This window comes from Oryctolagus cuniculus, chromosome 5 (genome assembly GCF_051225735.1).
Source record: "Oryctolagus cuniculus isolate XC-2025 breed Fujian yellow rabbit chromosome 5, ASM5122573v1, whole genome shotgun sequence".
In the NCBI taxonomy this organism is placed as follows: Eukaryota; Metazoa; Chordata; class Mammalia; order Lagomorpha; family Leporidae; genus Oryctolagus; species Oryctolagus cuniculus.
The window spans coordinates 166,329,468-166,347,418 of NC_142871.1; the positions used below are offsets into that span (position 1 = coordinate 166,329,468).

A 17,951-nucleotide genomic window follows, 5' to 3' on the forward strand; every position below is an offset into this window, starting at 1 on the left:
GATCTTGGAACATATTCTATAAACATAAGAGAGGACAATCATAATCATAATTCAAAATGCTTATAGAAAAATATATGAATAGAGGCCGGCACTATGGTGTAGTAGGTTAATCCTCTGCCTGCAGCACCTGCATCCCACATGGGCTCCGGTTCAAATCCTGGCTACTCTTCTTCCAATCCAGCTCTCTGCCATAGCCTCGGAAAGGAGTAGAAGATGGCCCAAGTGCTTGGGCCCCTGCAACTACATGGGAGGCACAGAGGAGGCTCCTTGCTCCTGGCTGCGGATGGCTCAGTTCCAGCCGTTGCAGCCATCTGGGGAGTGAACAGGTGGATGGAAGACCTTTCTCTGTCTCTACCTCTCACTGTCTGTAACTCTACCTCTCAAATAAATAAAAGTAAAATCTTTAAAAAAAGAAAATGTATGAATAGAAATAATTATTTTTTAAAGATTTATTTGAAAGTCAGAGTTACACAGAGAGAAAGGAGAGGCAGGGTGGGGGGGACTTCCATCCACTGGTTCGCTCCTCAATTGGCCACAATGGTCGGAGCTTCGCTGATTTGAAGCCAGGAGGCGGGAGCTTCCTCCAGGTCTCCTCTGTGGGTGCAGGGGCCCAAGGACTTGGGTCATCTTCCACTGCTTTCCCAGACCACAGTACAGAGCTGGATAAGAAGTGGAGCAGCCGGGACTCAAACTGGCACCCATATGCGATGCCAGCACTTCCGGCAGCGGCTTTACCCGCTATGCCACAGCGCCGGCCCCTAGAAATGATTACTGATGTCTGCTGAGCACTTACTAGTACTTAATGCCCAGCATCGTATTGTACCTCCCAAAATTACGGCAGAAGTTGAACATGAGATAAGTGTGACTGCTTCTACTCTTGCAGGTTGAGGTCCTGAGACAGAATGAAGTAGCTTAGCCAGGGTCAAACTCATGCTGAGGGTCAGGAGGGAGTCCCCCAGTCCACTGCGGCAGCCTGCGGCAGCTCCTGCCCGTCCACCGATTACAGCGGAAAGATCTGGACAAGTGTGAAGACAGAACACTCGAAGACGCTGAAACTCAGCAGAAGCGGGGGATGGTGGAAGGGCTTCAGAATACAGAGAGGCAGCTGGGAAAGGAGGTTTCCCAGGCGTGAGAGAAAAGCAGCCGGGGCCGGGCATTTGGCACGGCAGGTTAAACTGCTGCTTGCAACGCCATCCACGTCGGGGTGCCTGCGGTGAGTCCTGCCTCTGCTTCCTGGGAAGAGGCCGCAGACCATGGCTCACGTGCCTGAGTGTCTGCCACACTAACGGGAAGCCCACGTGGAGTCTGGATCCCTGGCCTCGGCGTGGCCCAGCCACAGGTGCTGCAGGCATTCGGGGAGTGAACCAGCAGATGGATGATCTCTCTCTCTTTCTTGCTTTGCCTTTCGAATAAATAAAAACTGTAAAATAACAGGAGAGTAGAGTACACTACTTTCAACAGTGGGTAGAACTTTAGGCAGAAGATCCATAGGAACAAAGAGGACTTGGACGACACCCTAGACCAACCGGACCGAACAGACTTGTACAGAAGATTCCATCCAACCAACAACAGAATACATATCTCTAAGTGCACATGGAACATTCTTCAAGATAAACCATGTATTAAGCCACTGAGCAAGTCAATACATTTAACAAATGGGACCGTGTGGCATAGTGGGTAGAGCCGCTGCCTGTGATGCCGGCATCCCGTATGGGTGCTGGTTCAAGTCCTGACTGCTCCAATCCAGCTCCCTGCTAATGTGCCTGGGAAAGCAGTGGAGGACGGCCCCAAGTGCTTGGGCCCCTGCACCCACATGGGAGACCAAGAAGAAGCTCTGGGCTTCTGGCTTCAGCCTGACCCAGCCCCAGCTGTTGTGGCCATTTGGGGAGTGAACCAGCAAATGGAAGAGCTCTCTCTCTCTCTCTCTCTCCCCTCCCTCCTTTCCTTCCTCCATCCCTCCCTCCCTCCCTCCCTGTAAATCTGAGTTTCAAATAAATAAAATAAATCTTCAAAAACACATGTAGCAAGACTGAAGTCACAACAACTTTTATGATCACAGTAGAATAAAACTAAAGTTCAATGGCAGAAGGAAACCTGGAAAACTCAGTGGAAATAAATGACACACTCTTGAGCAGCAACTGGGTCAAAGAAGAAATCACAAGGGAAACTGTAAAACACTTTGACCACGAACTGAAGCTCACAGGACGAAGGCAGGCAGTGCCAGGATGGAAACCTCAAGGCCTGCAGGCATCAGTGCCGCGGTCAGGTGCTGGCTGGGACAGCCTCGTCGCATGTCCTGGGACAGCCTCATCGCATGTCCTGGGACAGCCTCGTCACATGTCCTGGGACAGCCTCGTCGCATGTCCGGTGTCTGGAATGGGGACTCCGGATGCAGCGGAGACCTGAGGGCTCAAGTAGCGGCTCCTGCGCCCATGCGGGGAACCTGGATGGGGTTCCCTGCCCTGGCCTCCATCAGGGGCCATTTCCAGCCTTTCTCTCTTGCTCTCTCTCTCCCCCTCAAATAAAGACATTTTAAAAAGAAATCAACATCTAAAGAAACTAGAAAAAGAGCAAGCAAAAACCAAAATTAGCAGAAGGAAAAAAATAAAGATAAAGAATTTTTTAAAATAAACCAAGAATTGGGGCCGGTGCCGTGGCTCACTAGGCTAATCCTCTGCCTGTGGCACCGGCACACCGGGTTCTAGTCCCAGTCGGGGCGCCGGATTCTGTCCCGGTTGCCCCTCTTCCAGGCCAGCTCTCTGCTGTGGCCCCGGGAGTGCAGTGGAGGATGGCCCAAGTGCTTGGGCCCTGCACCCACATGGGAGACCAGGAGGAAGCACCTGGCTCCTGGCCTCGGATCGGCGCAGTGCGCAGGCCGCAGCGTCCATTGTGGGGTGAACCAACAGCAAAGGAAGACCTTTCTCTCTGTCTCTCTCTCTCACTGTCCACTCTGCCTGTCAAAAAATAAAAATAAAAATAAACCAAGAATTGATTCACTGAAAATATTTAAAAAAAAAAAAACTTTAAGTATAATGACAAAAAAGGGAACTCCACTAAAATTAAAAAGGGGATATTATCATTGATTTTACAGAAGTACAAAGGATTGCTATAAATAACTGTGGCCCCCAAAATTGGATAATCTAAATGAAATCGATAAATGCCTTAGACACACACCATGAATCATGAAGAAATAGAAAAATTTATATAGATTTATAAGAAGAATATATGAGGGTTAATAATAAAAAATCTTCCAACAGAAGAAAACCCAAGACCAGAGAGCTTCATTCGTGATTTCTGTCACACATTCAAAGATAAAACACTAATCCTCAAACTCTTCCAGACAACTGAAGAGAAGGGACTATTCCCTCTGGGCTCTACGAGGACAGCAATATTCTCAAAGATACTACAAGAGGGGCTTAAAGTCCTGGCCTGAAGTGCAGGCATCCCATATGGGTGCCGATTCTAGTCCCGGCTGCTCCTCTTCCAATCCAGCTCTCTGCTATAGCATGGGAAAGCAGTAGAAGATGACCCAAGTGCTTGGCCCCTGCACCTGCGTGGGAGACCTGGAAGAAGCTCCTGGCTCCTGGCTTCAGATCAGCACAGCTCTGGCCATTGCAGCCATCTGGGGAGTGAACCATCAGATGGAAGACCTCTCTCTCTCTCTCTCTCTCTCTCTCTGCCTCTCCTCTCTGTGTAACTCTTTCAAATAAATAAATAAATCTTTAAAAAATAAAAAAATAAATAAAGCCCTGGCCTGAAGCGCCGACATCCCATATGGGTGCCGATTCTAGTCCGGGCTGCTCCTCTTCCAATCCAGCTCTCTGCTATAGCCTGGGAAAGCAGTAGAAGATGACCCAAGTGCTTGGCCCCTGCACCCACGTGAGAGACCTGGAAGAAGCTCCTGGCTCCTGGCTTCAGATCAGCACAGCTCTGGCCTTTGCAGCCATCTGGGGAGTGAACCAGCGAATGGAAGACCTCTGTCTCTGTTTCTACCTCTCTCTGTAACTCTGTCTTTCAAATAAATAAAATAAATCTTTTAAAAAAAGATACTACAAGAAAAGAAAACCACAGACCAAATAGCTTTCGTGGAAACAAATGCAAAGTCCTCAGCGAGATAATAGCAAAGCCAAATACACATAAAAGGACTATACCCTGTGACCAAGTGGGATGTATTCCTGGAACGCAAAGATGGTCCAACATGAAAATCAACCAATGTAATATGCTACATTAAAAGGATAAAGGAAAAATCCGGGTGATCTCTCACTTGATGTGGGAAAAGCATTTGACAAAGTTCAACACCATTTCACAATTTTAAAAAAAATCAGGAAAAAAGGAAGTGGCATCAACATAATAATATATGAAAATCCATAGTTAACATCAGATCCAGTGATGAGACTGCAATCATCCCTCTAATATGAGCGTGTTGATTTTATATCACCTTGATGAGATACCTGAGGCTGGTAAATTGTAAGGAGGTTGATTTGGGTTCATGGCTCTGTTCTGGTAGAGTCCCAAGGTGACACAAAGCGTCACATGGCAGGAGACAGGAAGTGGGGCCGGCACAGCAGCACAGTGGGGCCGGCACAGCGGCACAGTGGGTAAATGGCTGCTTGTGACGCCAGCATTCCATGTCAGAGCACTGGTGTGCACCTGCCTGCTCCACCTTCACTGCACCGAGGAAAGCAGCAGATGATGGCCCAGGGGCTGGGCTCCCCGCCACTGCAGGCTGCTGGCTTCTGCCTGGCCTCGCCCAGCCCATGCCGCTACAGCTAGTTGGGGAGTGAACCAGAGGGTGGAAGATCTCTTTCTCTCTCCCTTCAAATAAATACAATAAATCTTTACAGGGAGAGAGAGAGAACGCGTGTGTGCGCGCACATGTGTGCGTGTGTTCCAGCTCCATCCCTCTCGTACAAAGCCACTGGTAATTTAGTCATGGAGTCTCCACCCTGGTGGCCTTAACCAGCCCTCATCACCTCCCAGAGCTTCCAGCTCAAAACACCACAGTCAGACTAAGCTTCCACCCTCTTAACACTGCACGACGGGGGTTACATTTCAACACAGGAAGCCTGGAAGGGGTGTGGAAGTACACCCTGATGTCCACACAACGCGATCACCTAATGACACCCTTCTCAGGATAGATCTGCTTACATCAGCCACACACGTCTGTGAAAACAGAAAGAATCTGTACATAACTATGTATAGCAAACACACATACACGGAGAAAGAGAGTTCACGGAACTGGCCCGTGCGACTGTTGGCGCTGACGAGGTCCGACCCTTGTAGGGCTGGCCAAGAAGCCAGAGAGGGCCCCCAGCAGGAGGCAGCCTTGCAGTGCTGAGTTCAAAGGCCATGTGGGATGAAACTCCTTCTCAGGGAACTTCCGTTGCAGGCCTTCAACTACGGGGATGAAGTCCACGTGCTTTACTCTAAGTGGACCGATGTCAATGTTAATCTCGTCTGGAGAACACCCTCACGGCAACGTCTCTCCTGGTGTTCGACCAAACAACCAGGGACCATAGCCTGGCCAAGCTGAAGCAGAAAAATCACCACCACGTGGAGTTCACCAGTGGGGTCACTCTGGCAGTCCTATCAGAAGTACTGGTGAACAGAGTAGACAAGACACATGGCCCAGGGTGGCTCTGGGCCTTGCTCTGCCTCTAGCCTGGTGTGCGCCCTTGGGAACGTGCCTGCCTCCGCTGGACTCCCCTTTCTCATCATCACAAGAGGCCCGGGTGGCCCTGCTCAGAGCTTGTACAATTAGAGAAAGGCCAACAAGTCCCACGCAGGCTGAAGGAGTAAGTGACTAAAGGGAAAGCAAAAGAGGCAGTGGCAACCTGTTCCCCTGGCTGCGTGAGAGTATACTGTTGATCCACCTTACGCCATTAGTTTGCAGTAGAAGCATCAAGCTTCTTCCTTGAACGCCTGCCCCGGGGGAGCTTAGCCTGGGGAAGTACTACAGCATGGTGAGTAGGAGCTGGAAGGACGGTGGGGGGAAGCAACGGCTGCCAATGCTGGCCAGCGGCAGGCTTGTTCCAGATGTCTATAGCAGATAGCACACAGCAGGGAGAGAACAAGGTCTACTGACTGTTAGCCGCTGTCGTTGGCTGCCACCATATGATGCCGGAAGGACCTTTAGAACCTAAACTGGAAGTCCTTGCACAGAATGTGCACCCCTTTCCTAGTCAATCCTGCTTTCCAAAAGAAAAAAGAAAAGAAAAACAACATTAGACCCAAGAGCCCATGTGAACATGCCATGAGCCAATAAATACAGTGTACAGGTATATAATTCATGTAAAGTGTCCAGCGGGGATTTGCAGTATTGAGAACACGGGGGTTGATACCCTGCCAAGTTCTCCAACAGGGACAATACAGCTCCATCTGCAGCTCGAGACTCTCAGCAGGGTCCCAGGCCTCCTGGGTTTTGTGCCTGCTGGTTTATTTACACAGCACGGACTTGAGGGAACCTTGTCAAAGGCAGCAGGCCTTGTGTACGGTCTGCCAGCTTTGTGGCCCTAAAACTAGAACTGCCGTGAGCTATACTTTGAATGTGCTGCCCAGAAGTTCAAAGGGAACAAGAGAAGAGGGGAGAGAGAGAAATCTGGTTCACTCCCCAAATGTCTGCAACCACCGGGCTGGACCAGACTGAAGCCAGGAGCCCATGTGCATCGCAGGGACCCAAGAACTTCAGCCACCATGCACTGTTTCCCGGGCTTATTAGCAGGAAGCTGGTTCAGAAGCAGAGTAGCCAGAACTCGAACCAAACACTCCAATATGGGACACGGACCTCCCAAGTGGTGGCTTCATCTAGCGCATCACAGCGCCAGCCCCTGATGTGTTGGGAACTTAATTCCCAAATGCAGTGGTGTGAGAGGCAGTGGACCCCTTAAGAAGTGACTAAGTGGCTAACAGGGATTAATGCCTTCCTCAGGGACTGTGCAAACTCCCATTCTTGCTGGGTTGGCCTGATTGCCGTGACAGTGGGCTGCTAATTGTTGAGGTTGTCCCCCATGTTTTATCCTTCTCTTCTGAACATACCCTCCCAGCTCCCCTCACCAGATGCGGCCCCCCAACCTTGAACTCCCAGCCTCTAGAACCATGAGCCTAAATAAACCTCTTTATTAATTACTGTGACAGCAAAACAGACCAAGAAACCACGTGACGGAAAGACCCTGCTCTCGGTACTAGTGGGGATACACGTATAACCTGAGCAGTTGTTTGCCAGTGCAAAATCAAGGCCAGCACCTACAGCTGGCTCAATCCACGTGTAAAACTACTGTACTGCACATTCAAATGGCACTCGGTGCTTGTCACAATGCAATTTCACAGGAATTTTTCCATCAGCTTCACCATTCTACCAGATGCAAGATAAGATATTTTCTGGGGCTGGCTTTGCGGCATAGCAAGTAAAGCCTCCTCCTGCAGTGCCAGCATCCCATGTGGGCAGTGGTTCAAGTGCCCACTGCTCCACTTCCGGTCCAGCTCCCTGCTAATACACCTGGGAAAGCAGTGGAAGATGGCCCAAGTGCCTGGGCTCCTGCCACCATGTGAGGACCCGGAAGAAGCTCCTGGCTCCTGGCTTTGGCCTGGCCCAGCCCTGGCCATTGTGGCCATTTGGGGAATGAACCAGCAAATGGAAGATATCTGTTTCTCTCTCTCTCTCTCTCTCTCCCCCTTCCTCCCTCCCGCCCTCCCTCCCTCCCTCCCTCTTGTGTGTGTATGTCTCCTCCTCTCTTTCTAATTCCGCCTTTCAAATGAATAAAATAAATGAATCTTTAAAATATATATATATATTTTCAGCACCATTTTACAGGTATCCAAGGACATGAGTCTGCAGCATTACTGGTGGTGATTAGAGTGGAAAAAGCTATTCTTGATAAAATGCTTCAATAAAAGCCAGGCTTGGCCTTGCTAAACCGTGTGCAATCTCAAGGGTGCTGGTGAAGTCACACAGGATTGAGAACAAACAACGCTGTCCAGGGGCTGTATTTACCATGCCACTAGGTGCCGCCCTGCATGGTTTGAGTGTGCCCCCAAAGGTGTACGTGCTAGAGACATCATCCCCAGGGTGGCTGTTGGAGGGATGAAACTCTAGGAGGTGGCGTGTTGGACAAGGTGCTGTGGTCATGGAGGCACTGCCCTTGGTGGTCTGGGGGAGTGAGTGAGTTCTGGCAAGAGTGAGTTGTTATAAGAAGAGCAGGTCTGGCCCCTGAGTTTCTCTGGCTTCCTGTCTCTTATTCTCTTTGCTGCACTGGTGTGATGCCACCCATGAGCACTTGGAGCCTCCCAGTCCTGCACTTTCAGTCTCCAACACTGTGAGCTCAATACACCCCTTTTCTCTAGGAAGTACCCAGCCCTGTGTACTTCGCTGCACCAACAGAAGGAGGACTGAGACACCAGCGGACAGGGCCAGGAGGCAGCATCAGCACTGGATCCTCTTGGAACAGAGTTCATGATACGTTGAGGGCACAATGGTCCCGATTCTCCTGTCTGTCCTGTCTCCAGGTCCCTGGCGATGCACTGTGGCTCCTCCCTCTGGGGTGGAGCCCATCTGCCCCCTCCTGGATCCTCACCCTGCTCTGCCTCCTGGCCTCCACTTCCATTTACAGCACCCGGGGAGCCCGTGGCACCCTTGTTTCCGTCTCAGCACTTGTTTCCCACACACCCCAACCTGCAGCCCTGGGAACACAGAAGTACGTCAGCCCGTCCGTGCTTTTAAAGAAAGCAAACGCACGCATGTAGAGAGACATCTGATAAAACAAAAGCTCACGTGTCATCCCTCTCTCTCTCTCTTTTTTTTTTAAAGATTTCATTTATTTATTTGAAAGACAGAGTTACAGAGAGAGGTAGAGACAGAGAGAGAGAGAGGAGAGAGAGAGGTCTTCCATCTGCTGGTTCACTCCCCAGATGGCCGCAATGGCCAGAGCTGCGCCAACCCGAAGCCAGGAGACAGGAGCTTCTTCCAGGTCTCCCACGTGGGTGCAGGGGCCCAAGAACTTGGGCCATCCTCTACTGCTTTCCCAGGCCACAGCAGAGAGCTGGATCAGAAGTGGAACAACCAGGACTCGAACCAGCATCCATATGGGATGCCAGCTCTGCAGGCGGAGACTTAGCCCACTACGCCACAGCATCGGCCCCATGTGTCATTTCTTATATGCTGATGCTCTAGCTGGAAGATTTCTCTCGATGTGTTTCTCCCTCTCTTTCTGTAACTCTGCCTTTCAAATAAATAAGTAAATCTTCTAAAAAAATTACATCCGCTTCATGTGGAGACCTTATGGCTGGGAACTGATGGTTGTGAAATGTGAATTTTTAAAGATTCATTTATTTATTTGAAAGGCTGAGTTACACAGAGGGACATGCAGATGCAAAGAGAGGGAGAGAGCTGGTTCACTCCCCCAAATGGCCATAACAGCCCAAGCTGGGCCAGGCTGAAGCCAGGAGCCAAGAGATTCGTCAGGGTCTCGCATGTGGGTACAGGGGCCCAAAGACTTGGGCTGTTTGCCACTGCTTTCCAAGGTGCATCAGCAGGGAGCTGGATCAGAAGTGGAGCAGCCGGGACTTGAACCGGTGCCTATATGAGATGATAGCACTGCAGGTGGCGGCTTTACCCACTGAGCCACAGCACCGGACCCTGAATTTTTTTTAGAAGATTTTATTTATTTATTTGAGAGACAGAGTCACAGAGACAGGGAAAGACAGAGAAAAAGGTCTTCCATGCACTGGGTCACTCCTCAGTTGGCCTCAATGACCGGAGCTGAGCTGATCAGAAGCCAGGAGCTTCCTCCAGGTCTCCCACACAAGTGTCCCTAGACGCCCAAACAAATAGGACATCTTCCACTATTTTCCCAGGCCACAAGCAGGCAGCTGGATCAGAGAGGAGCTGGGACACAGGTAGAGGCTTAGCCCACTGTGCCACAGCACCACAAACCCCTCCCCAAATTTTTTAGTAGACCTCTAAAGCATGGTCAAATACTCTTAATTTGAGTAATCAGGAATTGTCACTTAAAATAACTTCTACCCTTCTCTGGGCACACATTCAAGGTGAATCTACTCAATGACAGCCTTCTTTCACACCGTCTTTCCCTGCTCCCCGTGGTGTGCATTAGCAGGAAGCTGGAGTTGGGAGCAGAGCTGGAACTCAATGCCAGGCCCTCCGGTGTGGCTGCAGGTGCCTCAAGTGGCATCCTAAACACCAGGCCATGCCTGCCTCCAGCTCCGATTCTAGATCAAGTCAGCACTTCTCGCCACTGTGGACACTGCACAGGAAATAGACAATGACGTCATTTCACTATGCAAACATGCCTGTGGAAGCTTCCAGCACTGGCAAGTCCATGAGCTGGAGCTCTCTCCCTGTATCTGTGCCTTTTTGTTTTAATTTTATTTATTTGAAAGATAGAGTTACAGAGAGAGGTAGAGACAGAGAGAGAGGTCTTCCACCCGCTGGTTCACTCCCCAGATGGTCGCAACAGACTGAGCTGGGCCGATCCAAAGCCAGGAGTCAGGAGCTTCTTCTGGGTCTCCCACGTGGGTGCAGGGGCCCAAGCACTTGGGCCATCTTCCACTGCTTTCCCAGGCCCAGCAGAGAGCTGGATTGGAAAAGGAGCAGCTGGGACTAGAAGCGGTGCCCATATGGGATGCCGGCACTGCAGGCCAGGGCGCTAACCCACTGCACCACAGCGCTGGCCCTGCATCTGTGCCTCCTAATCAGAGAGGCTCCATGTTTATAGCAAAGGATGCATTTCTCGGCTGGCGCCGCGGCTCACTAGGCTAATCCTCCACCTTGCGGCGCTGGCACACCAGGTTCTAGTCCCGGTCGGGGCACCGGATTCTGTCCCGGTTGCCCCTCTTCCAGGCCAGCTCTCTGCTGTGGCCCGGGAGTGCAGTGGAGGATGGCCCAGGTGCTTGGGCCCTGCACCCCATGGGAGACCAGGAGAAGCACCTGGCTCCTGCCATCGGATCAGCGCGGTGCGCCGGCCGCGGCGGCCATTGGAGGGTGAACCAACGGCAAAGGAAGACCTTTCTCTCTGTCTCTCTCTCTCACTGTCCACTCTGCCTGTCAAAAAAAAAAAAAAAAAAAAAAAAAGGATGCATTTCTCCTGTCAGCCTGGCAACAACACTTTGTGAATACCTACTATGTGCCAAGTGTAGCATCATTTATTAGATATTGTCCAGCAATAAAACATCAACATCATCTGTCTGTCTGGCATACGCAGGGAAGCAAGTGTGTCAAAAGTAATTTTATTTTTGAAAAAGACTAATTGACTGACTTGAAAGGCAAAGCCACCAAGAGAGAGAGAGAGAGAGAGAGAGAGAGAGCACTCTTCCATCTGCTGGTTCATTCCCCAAGTGGCCTCAACAGCCAGAGCTGGGCCAGGCACAAGCCAGAGGCCAGGAACTCCATCCTGGTCTCCCACACGAGTGGCAGGGACCCAAGCACATGGACCTCTTCCGCTGCCTTCCCAGACACATTAGCAGGAAGCTGGATTGGAAGCCAAGCAGACAGGACTTGAACCAGGGCTCTGAATGAGATGCCGGCATTGCAAGTGGAGGCTTAACCCACTGCGCCAAAACAAGTTTCCAAGTAACCCAAACGTTCGACTTTGAGCACAAGAATCCAGCCAGTCCCACGTGCCCGTGGCTGTCACCTGGTCTGAGGCCACCCTCCTGCACCTGTGTAACTGCAAACACTCACAGTGAGTCTCCTGCTTCCACCCTCTCTTCCCTGGGGGCTGGAGAGGATTTGAGTCACATGGGGCCATCCTCGTTAAGACCCTGCATTGGCTTGCCATCTCTCTCAGCATAAGATCTGGTAGATTAGGGGTAGAGGCAAGGTTCTACCATGTCGTCCCACTGTGTCCTCGCCCCTGGTGACGCCAACCGTGGGGCTGGTGCTTCCTCACCCATCGCAGCCAGAAAGCCCCGCCTCTCAGTGTGTCAGCCCCTTTGCAGGAAGCCTCCCCAGCCCTGCTACCTGTCCGCTTCACTAGTCTAGGCGGCTACGGCCCAGGGCAGGCTCACACACCTGCTCCCGTTTCCTGAGTTTCTTCCCAGTGAGGGCTCCTCCAGCAGCACAGGGGGTGTGAAAGTGGGCTTGTGTGCTTTTGGAGAGAGTCACGCTTGTTTTCAAAGCCACTGTATTTCTCAAAGACCTCATTAAGTCATGTATTTTTTAAGCTTAGGCTTAAATAACATTCGCGATCACCTCACTCTCTCTGAATCTGTCTGCGTGGGCCAGAGATAGAAGACAGAGCCTACCTGACAACTATGGTGGACATCGGAGGCTCCTTTGTGTTCTTTTTCCACAAGTGGCATTTCTTCCACCCGTCACCTAGACTGTTGATGGCTTTCCTTTTCCACGAGGGCATTCTGCTTGGCTTTGGGGTCAGATGGACCTCTTCCGGCAGCCGGTACTTTGACAAGATCTTTTCCAAGCCGGAGAATTCAGGATCCTCACCTGGTGACAGATAAGCAGTGCTATAAGTCAATGTTCCTTTCCTTGTTTGCATAGCGAGAGTGACACAGCACTGATTCGAGAGGGAACATTCACGCCGCTTACTGATTCTTCTTTGGCTCAGTCATTCCTTCCTTCCAGCAATACAACTGAGCAACAACACTTAGATCTTCACCTGGTTCTGGACATAACAGATGCACCACAAATGAAGGAATGAATGAATGGACAAGCAATCAAGGCGTGCAGGTGCAGGACCACCACGAAGACCATCGATCTGCGCACGGTTCTCCAACTAGTGGCCAGTTACTCTCTATGATTATTGTTGCTATAATTCTTTTATTTTTGACAGGCAGAGTGGACAGTGAGAGAGAGACAGAGAGAAAGGTCTTCCTTCCGTTGGTTCACCCTCTAATGGCTGCTGTGGCCGGCGTACCGCACTGATCTGAAGGCAGGAGCCAGGTGCTTCTCCTGGTCTCCCATGGGGTGCAGGGCCCAAGCACCTGGGCCATCCTCCACTGCACTCCCGGGCCACAGCAGAGAGCTGGCCTGGAAGAGGGGCAACCGGGACAGAATCCAGCGCCCCGACCGGGACTAGAACCCGGTGTGCGGGTGCCACTAGGTGGAAGATTAGCCTAGTGAGCCGCGGCGCCGGCTGTTGTTATAATTCTTATTTTCTCTTTTACGGCATATTTATGCAGGCATAGACATTCTGAACCTTCTCAGAAGAAACTGAGTAAACTCTGACTTTGTTATCCAGCCCCAAAATGTGGGGCTCCCTTTTACTGATGATTTTTCCGAGCAAAATCTATGATGTAAGAATTCAACTAAAACAGCAGCAACTGAAAAAAGGAACACAGCCAAAAGCAGCAGCATGCTTGATGAGGGAGAACTGAAAATATAACTTACTGATCCTTTCTGATTCCCCAAATGCCTTTCCGGCCAACATGGTTTTGCTCACTCTGTTAAAAGCCGTGCTGGTGGGAAATATACTGCCTTGAGGGCCCCAGTAATTGGGAGCCTGGGCGTCTGGAGTTTGTGGCCTACCGTTGGAATGTTCTGGGTGGCCAGTGGTATAGCAATGATGCCAGCACAGTAAACCCTCCTTGAGAAAATGAGGTGGGGGCTCACATCCTATCTCAGCAGCAACGGAAGAACTGTGCTCCCTGGTGGGCCAGCAGCTTCGTGAGAGGCAGGTGCACAGGCCCGTCCTCTAGGTGACCTCATTTGTCATTCCCAAGAATAGGTGCAGAATGCGCTAGGAATGCAACATCTCAGATAAAGGAAGAGCTGCTCAGAATAGCTCAACTCTGTCCCAGCCCCCTGCCTGTAACAGGGTGTTCTTCTCGGCCCTGGCCCAGGGACCCGTGTGGCCCTAGGGCATAACACCTAGGGCGGACTGCTTTCTGTCACCTCTTAGGTGCAGAGCAAGCGTGGGCCCACACAGACGAGCCTCCATCCACACGCCAGGCACTGACTGACCACAGAGCCTAGGTCCCTGTTGCCTGTCTGTCAGCACTACATGCACTTCCTGTAACTGTGCTGGAGGGGGCGGGGGCGGGGAGGAGAGAGTTTTGTCTCACAAGATCAGGACGAGTCGGCAATGGTGCACGGTGAACCTGCTTCGTGGGTGCTGCTGCTCGTTGCAGGAGAAGGGGGGTCCCACACTCTCTGTAAGGGTTAGGGGCACGCTTCACCCAGTAGCTGAGCCTAGGAGAAGGCAGGCAAGGGCCGGAAAGAAGTCTTGGCTGCTGCTATAGAAATCTGTGTCCGCTGGCAGGGACGTGGGGTGAACACACTGAAAGCTAAGGTGACACCTGGCAGCAAGAATTCCATACTCCAGTCCCTCTCCTGTCAAGCCACAGTGAATTAAGCTTTGTGCAATTATTGTTTCCTTCAGTCATCCTAGTGTTCACCACACTCTCCATTTACAGCACAGACGTGGGTTCACGTTGCCCTGAATTGACCCCTAACCGAACTGCCAATCTGCAGCGGGACAAGGAGCTTGTGCTAGACACAGTTCAATGCACTGCCTCCTTCCTCCAGTCTTGTTGCAAAGGGGAAGGAAGGCAGGCAGGGTCGGCTGAACTGCAAGGTGTTTTCAGTGGCTCTGTGGACTTGTACCACAAGGGAAGCGTCTTAACTTCAGCTGGGCGCAGGTGGAGAACCCACAGCCAGTTTCAGAGCACTGCTGGAGCAGCTCTGCACCCCATCTGGGCGGATTGGAAAAGACGGCAGCTGTCACAGACCTAAGGCGGGGAGAGAAGCGGGGCCCCCCAGAGAAGCACGGAGCCTGCGTGGGAACCGCATTGAGTCGGCCTGGCTCCTCCTCCTTCTCCCAGCTGAGCCACTGACAGTCCCTGCCTTGGCCGGCAACAGGCAGAGACCCCAAAGCTCCAAGGCTTGGCCCCAGGGACCCTGGCTGGCAATCTGACTACATGGTAAAATGTCTCGATGCACATACGGATCCTCGGAGGCCTCCACATCACTCCAGTGGGTCACAACAGGACAGGGAAGCCTGGGGGCCAGCGGCTGTGTCCTTCCTTCCAGCGTTCCGTCCACCCAACGATCGCCCAGCTGGAGTACGAACAACGTTCTCCCAGTGCAAACCCAAGCAGAGGGCAGTGTCTTGCCTGCTTTGGGAACCAGAATTCCAAAACTAAACCTGAGATTCAACTGAATTAATTAGCTCAGTTCAGGTATTTGTTAACATCAATTTTTAACTTTTTGTGCCTCAAATGAATGGTGAAGTGTCTCAAACCCTTTGTTAGCAGCTAGGGATAAAACATACATAGACGTAAATATATATACACAAATATACATACATATATAGAGAGAGAGAGAGAAAGAGAGAGAATATACAACATTTGACAAAAATTACAAAGTCTCATGTTCTCCAAGATGAAAAATTACACTGTAGTATTCGGCACCACAGGGAGATTTACAATGTATAATTCACTTTGAATATTTAATTAGACCTTAGCACCAGCCTCGTTTGACATTATAAGCAAGTGTTCTGGTATTTGAGAGAAAATTGGTAAGCATAGAGATGCCTCAAGAAATGATTTGAAGTAAAATAATATCAAGTGTAAATTATAGAAGAAATGTTGCAGATATTGGACTATAAGCTGCTTGAAGGTCTTGTTTCTTATTTTGATGTTTGGAAAAAATACATGTTGGATGGACAGAATGGATGGGTGGATGGATGGAAGGGTGGATGATGGGTGGATGGATGGATGGGTGGGTGGATGACAGCCGGATGGATGGATAGACGGATGGGTGGATGGGTGGATGAATGGATGGAGGATGGATTGCTCGATGGGTGGATGGAGGGATGGATTAGTAATCAAATGTGATACAATTATATCAATCCATTGTGGGGTATGTGTGTATTCCAGTGACACAAATATAGGTAGCTTAAAACTTCAGGATTTAAGGTGATTTGTTATTTGCCCCTCGTAATGTTCTTCCACGTTCCTACTGGTCATGGACTTGGCCGTCAGCCTGTGAACGCACACACTGCTTCTGGGAGTGGCCCTGTGAGTCTCCACGGCGATGGAAACCTTGCTCCTGCTGCCACACTTCTCCCCGGACGGCCCCATCCCCCAGGTAAGCAGCCTCTCAAAGATTTTGGGAAAAGCAGTGAATCCACCAACAGATGTATCTTTTTTGGCATGAAAAACGATAATAAACAGAAGCTTTAAACTTCCTCCTTCTTCCTCCCGTCTGGATTGGTGCTGGTCGATCGGGGAGCTGGTGTGTGGACTGCATCCCATGCTGTACAATCAGTAACAGTGAGATTTCAGAGTAACCCCTTTATTGTGCTGTGACAACCAAGCAGCTAGCGGCTGTGGGCATTTTGGAGACAATTACCTGAGCCCCAGTTGATATAAATGCACGTGGTACAGGAGATCTTCACTTGTAATTTTTATATCATTATGAGTTAACTCCTTAAAGTAACCTGGTTTTCAGCTACAGGCATTTAGTTCTTTTTCTTTCCTTCCCCAGGTAACCAGGATAGTACAACAATACAATAATACAATAACCTGGTCACTTCCAGGTAACCGGAATAATACAACACAGGCAAAGCTTCCTTTCAGATGGAGAGGGAGCTGGTGGGGAGAGAGACCATCCCTACCAGAAGGAAGGTTTTAGACACCACACCAGTGAGACACTGGTATCTGTCATTACGTTCATGGTCTGATGGATCGAAGTATGAGAAACAGGGTCGTCTCTTCAGGTTGCACTTGGAAGACAATCACTGCACATTGGGAAATGAAACAGCTTTTTAGACTTCAGGGCCTTAAAAGCCAGGGTGCCCCCATGAAAGGATTCTCCCCCAGATCATGTCCCTGAATGCCAGACCTGGGGCTCGGAGGAAGGATCCCTTCACCGCGTCTCTAAGCTGACCGCCAGGCACAGGGAGGAATCGCCGCCCACACGGCTCAGAAGCAAGAGCATTTAACAGCAATGATGGCAGGTGCGCGAGGCAGTACCTGCCCGATGCCCAGGGTGCATCAGTGTTGACTAGTGCGTTCTGTGGGAGGCCACGAGGACACCACCCAAGTCAATACGTAATCGGAATCGCACTAGAAAACTACAACCCCTTTCCCCAGCCTCACAGCAAGACTCGCGCAGTTTCAGTCTGAAAATTACACTTTAATATCCAGGAATAAATTTGACCAGCAAAGTGAAAGACTTCAACGATGAAAACTGCAAAGCCTTGATGAAAGAAATTGAAGAAAACACATAAAATAATGGGAAGACCTTCCATGGTCATGGATTGGAAGAATAGTGTTAAGACATCCATACTACTCAAAGCAATGTATAGATTCATGGCAATCCTCATCAAAATACCAGTCACATCCTTCACAGACAGAGAAAAAACTCCTACAATTCATGGGCCGGCGCCATGGCTCACTAGGCTAATCCTCCGCCTAGCGTCGCCGGCACACCGGGTTCTAGTCCCGGTTGGGGCGCCGGATTCTGTCCCGGTTGCCCCTCTTCCAGGCCAGCTCTCTGCTGTGGCCAGGGAGTGCAGTGGAGGATGGCCCAGGTGCTTGGGCCCTGCACCCCATGGGAGACCAGGAAAAGCACCTGGCTCCTGGCTCCTGCCATCGGATCAGCGCGGTGCGCCGGCCGCAGCGCGCCAGCTGTGGCGGCCATTGGAGGGTGAACCAACGGCAAAGGAAGACCTTTCTCTCTGTTTCTCTCTCTCACTGTCCACTCTGCCTGTCAAAAAAAAAAAAAAAAAAAAAAAAAAAAAAAAAAAAAAAAAAAAAAACTCCTACAATTCACATGGAAGCACAAAAGACTCTGAATAGCCAAGGTAATCTTGAGCGAAAAGAATAAATCTGCCAGCATCACACAGCTGATCTGAAGACATCCTGCAGAGCTACTAACACAAAACACAGCCTGGTGATGGCGTAAAAAGCGATGCACAGATCGGCAGAACAGAACCAAGTTCCTAGAAATAAATGTACACATCTACTAGACTGACTTT

General features: G+C 50.5%; 1 protein-coding gene across 2 annotated transcripts in view; it reads right to left on the reverse strand.

Moving 5' to 3' along the window:
• LOC100352202 (testis expressed protein 56) overlaps positions 1-17,951 on the reverse strand; it is a 40,593-nt gene that overhangs the window by 8,603 nt on the left and 14,039 nt on the right. The window contains exon 2 of one of the 2 annotated variants that reach the window (XM_002720963.6): positions 12,256-12,454. In XM_002720963.6, the coding sequence (XP_002721009.4) occupies positions 12,256-12,454 (199 nt within the window). Of the gene's footprint in view, positions 1-12,255; positions 12,455-17,951 lie in introns of those variants that run through there. The other variant, XR_016234342.1, reaches the window with a different exon arrangement.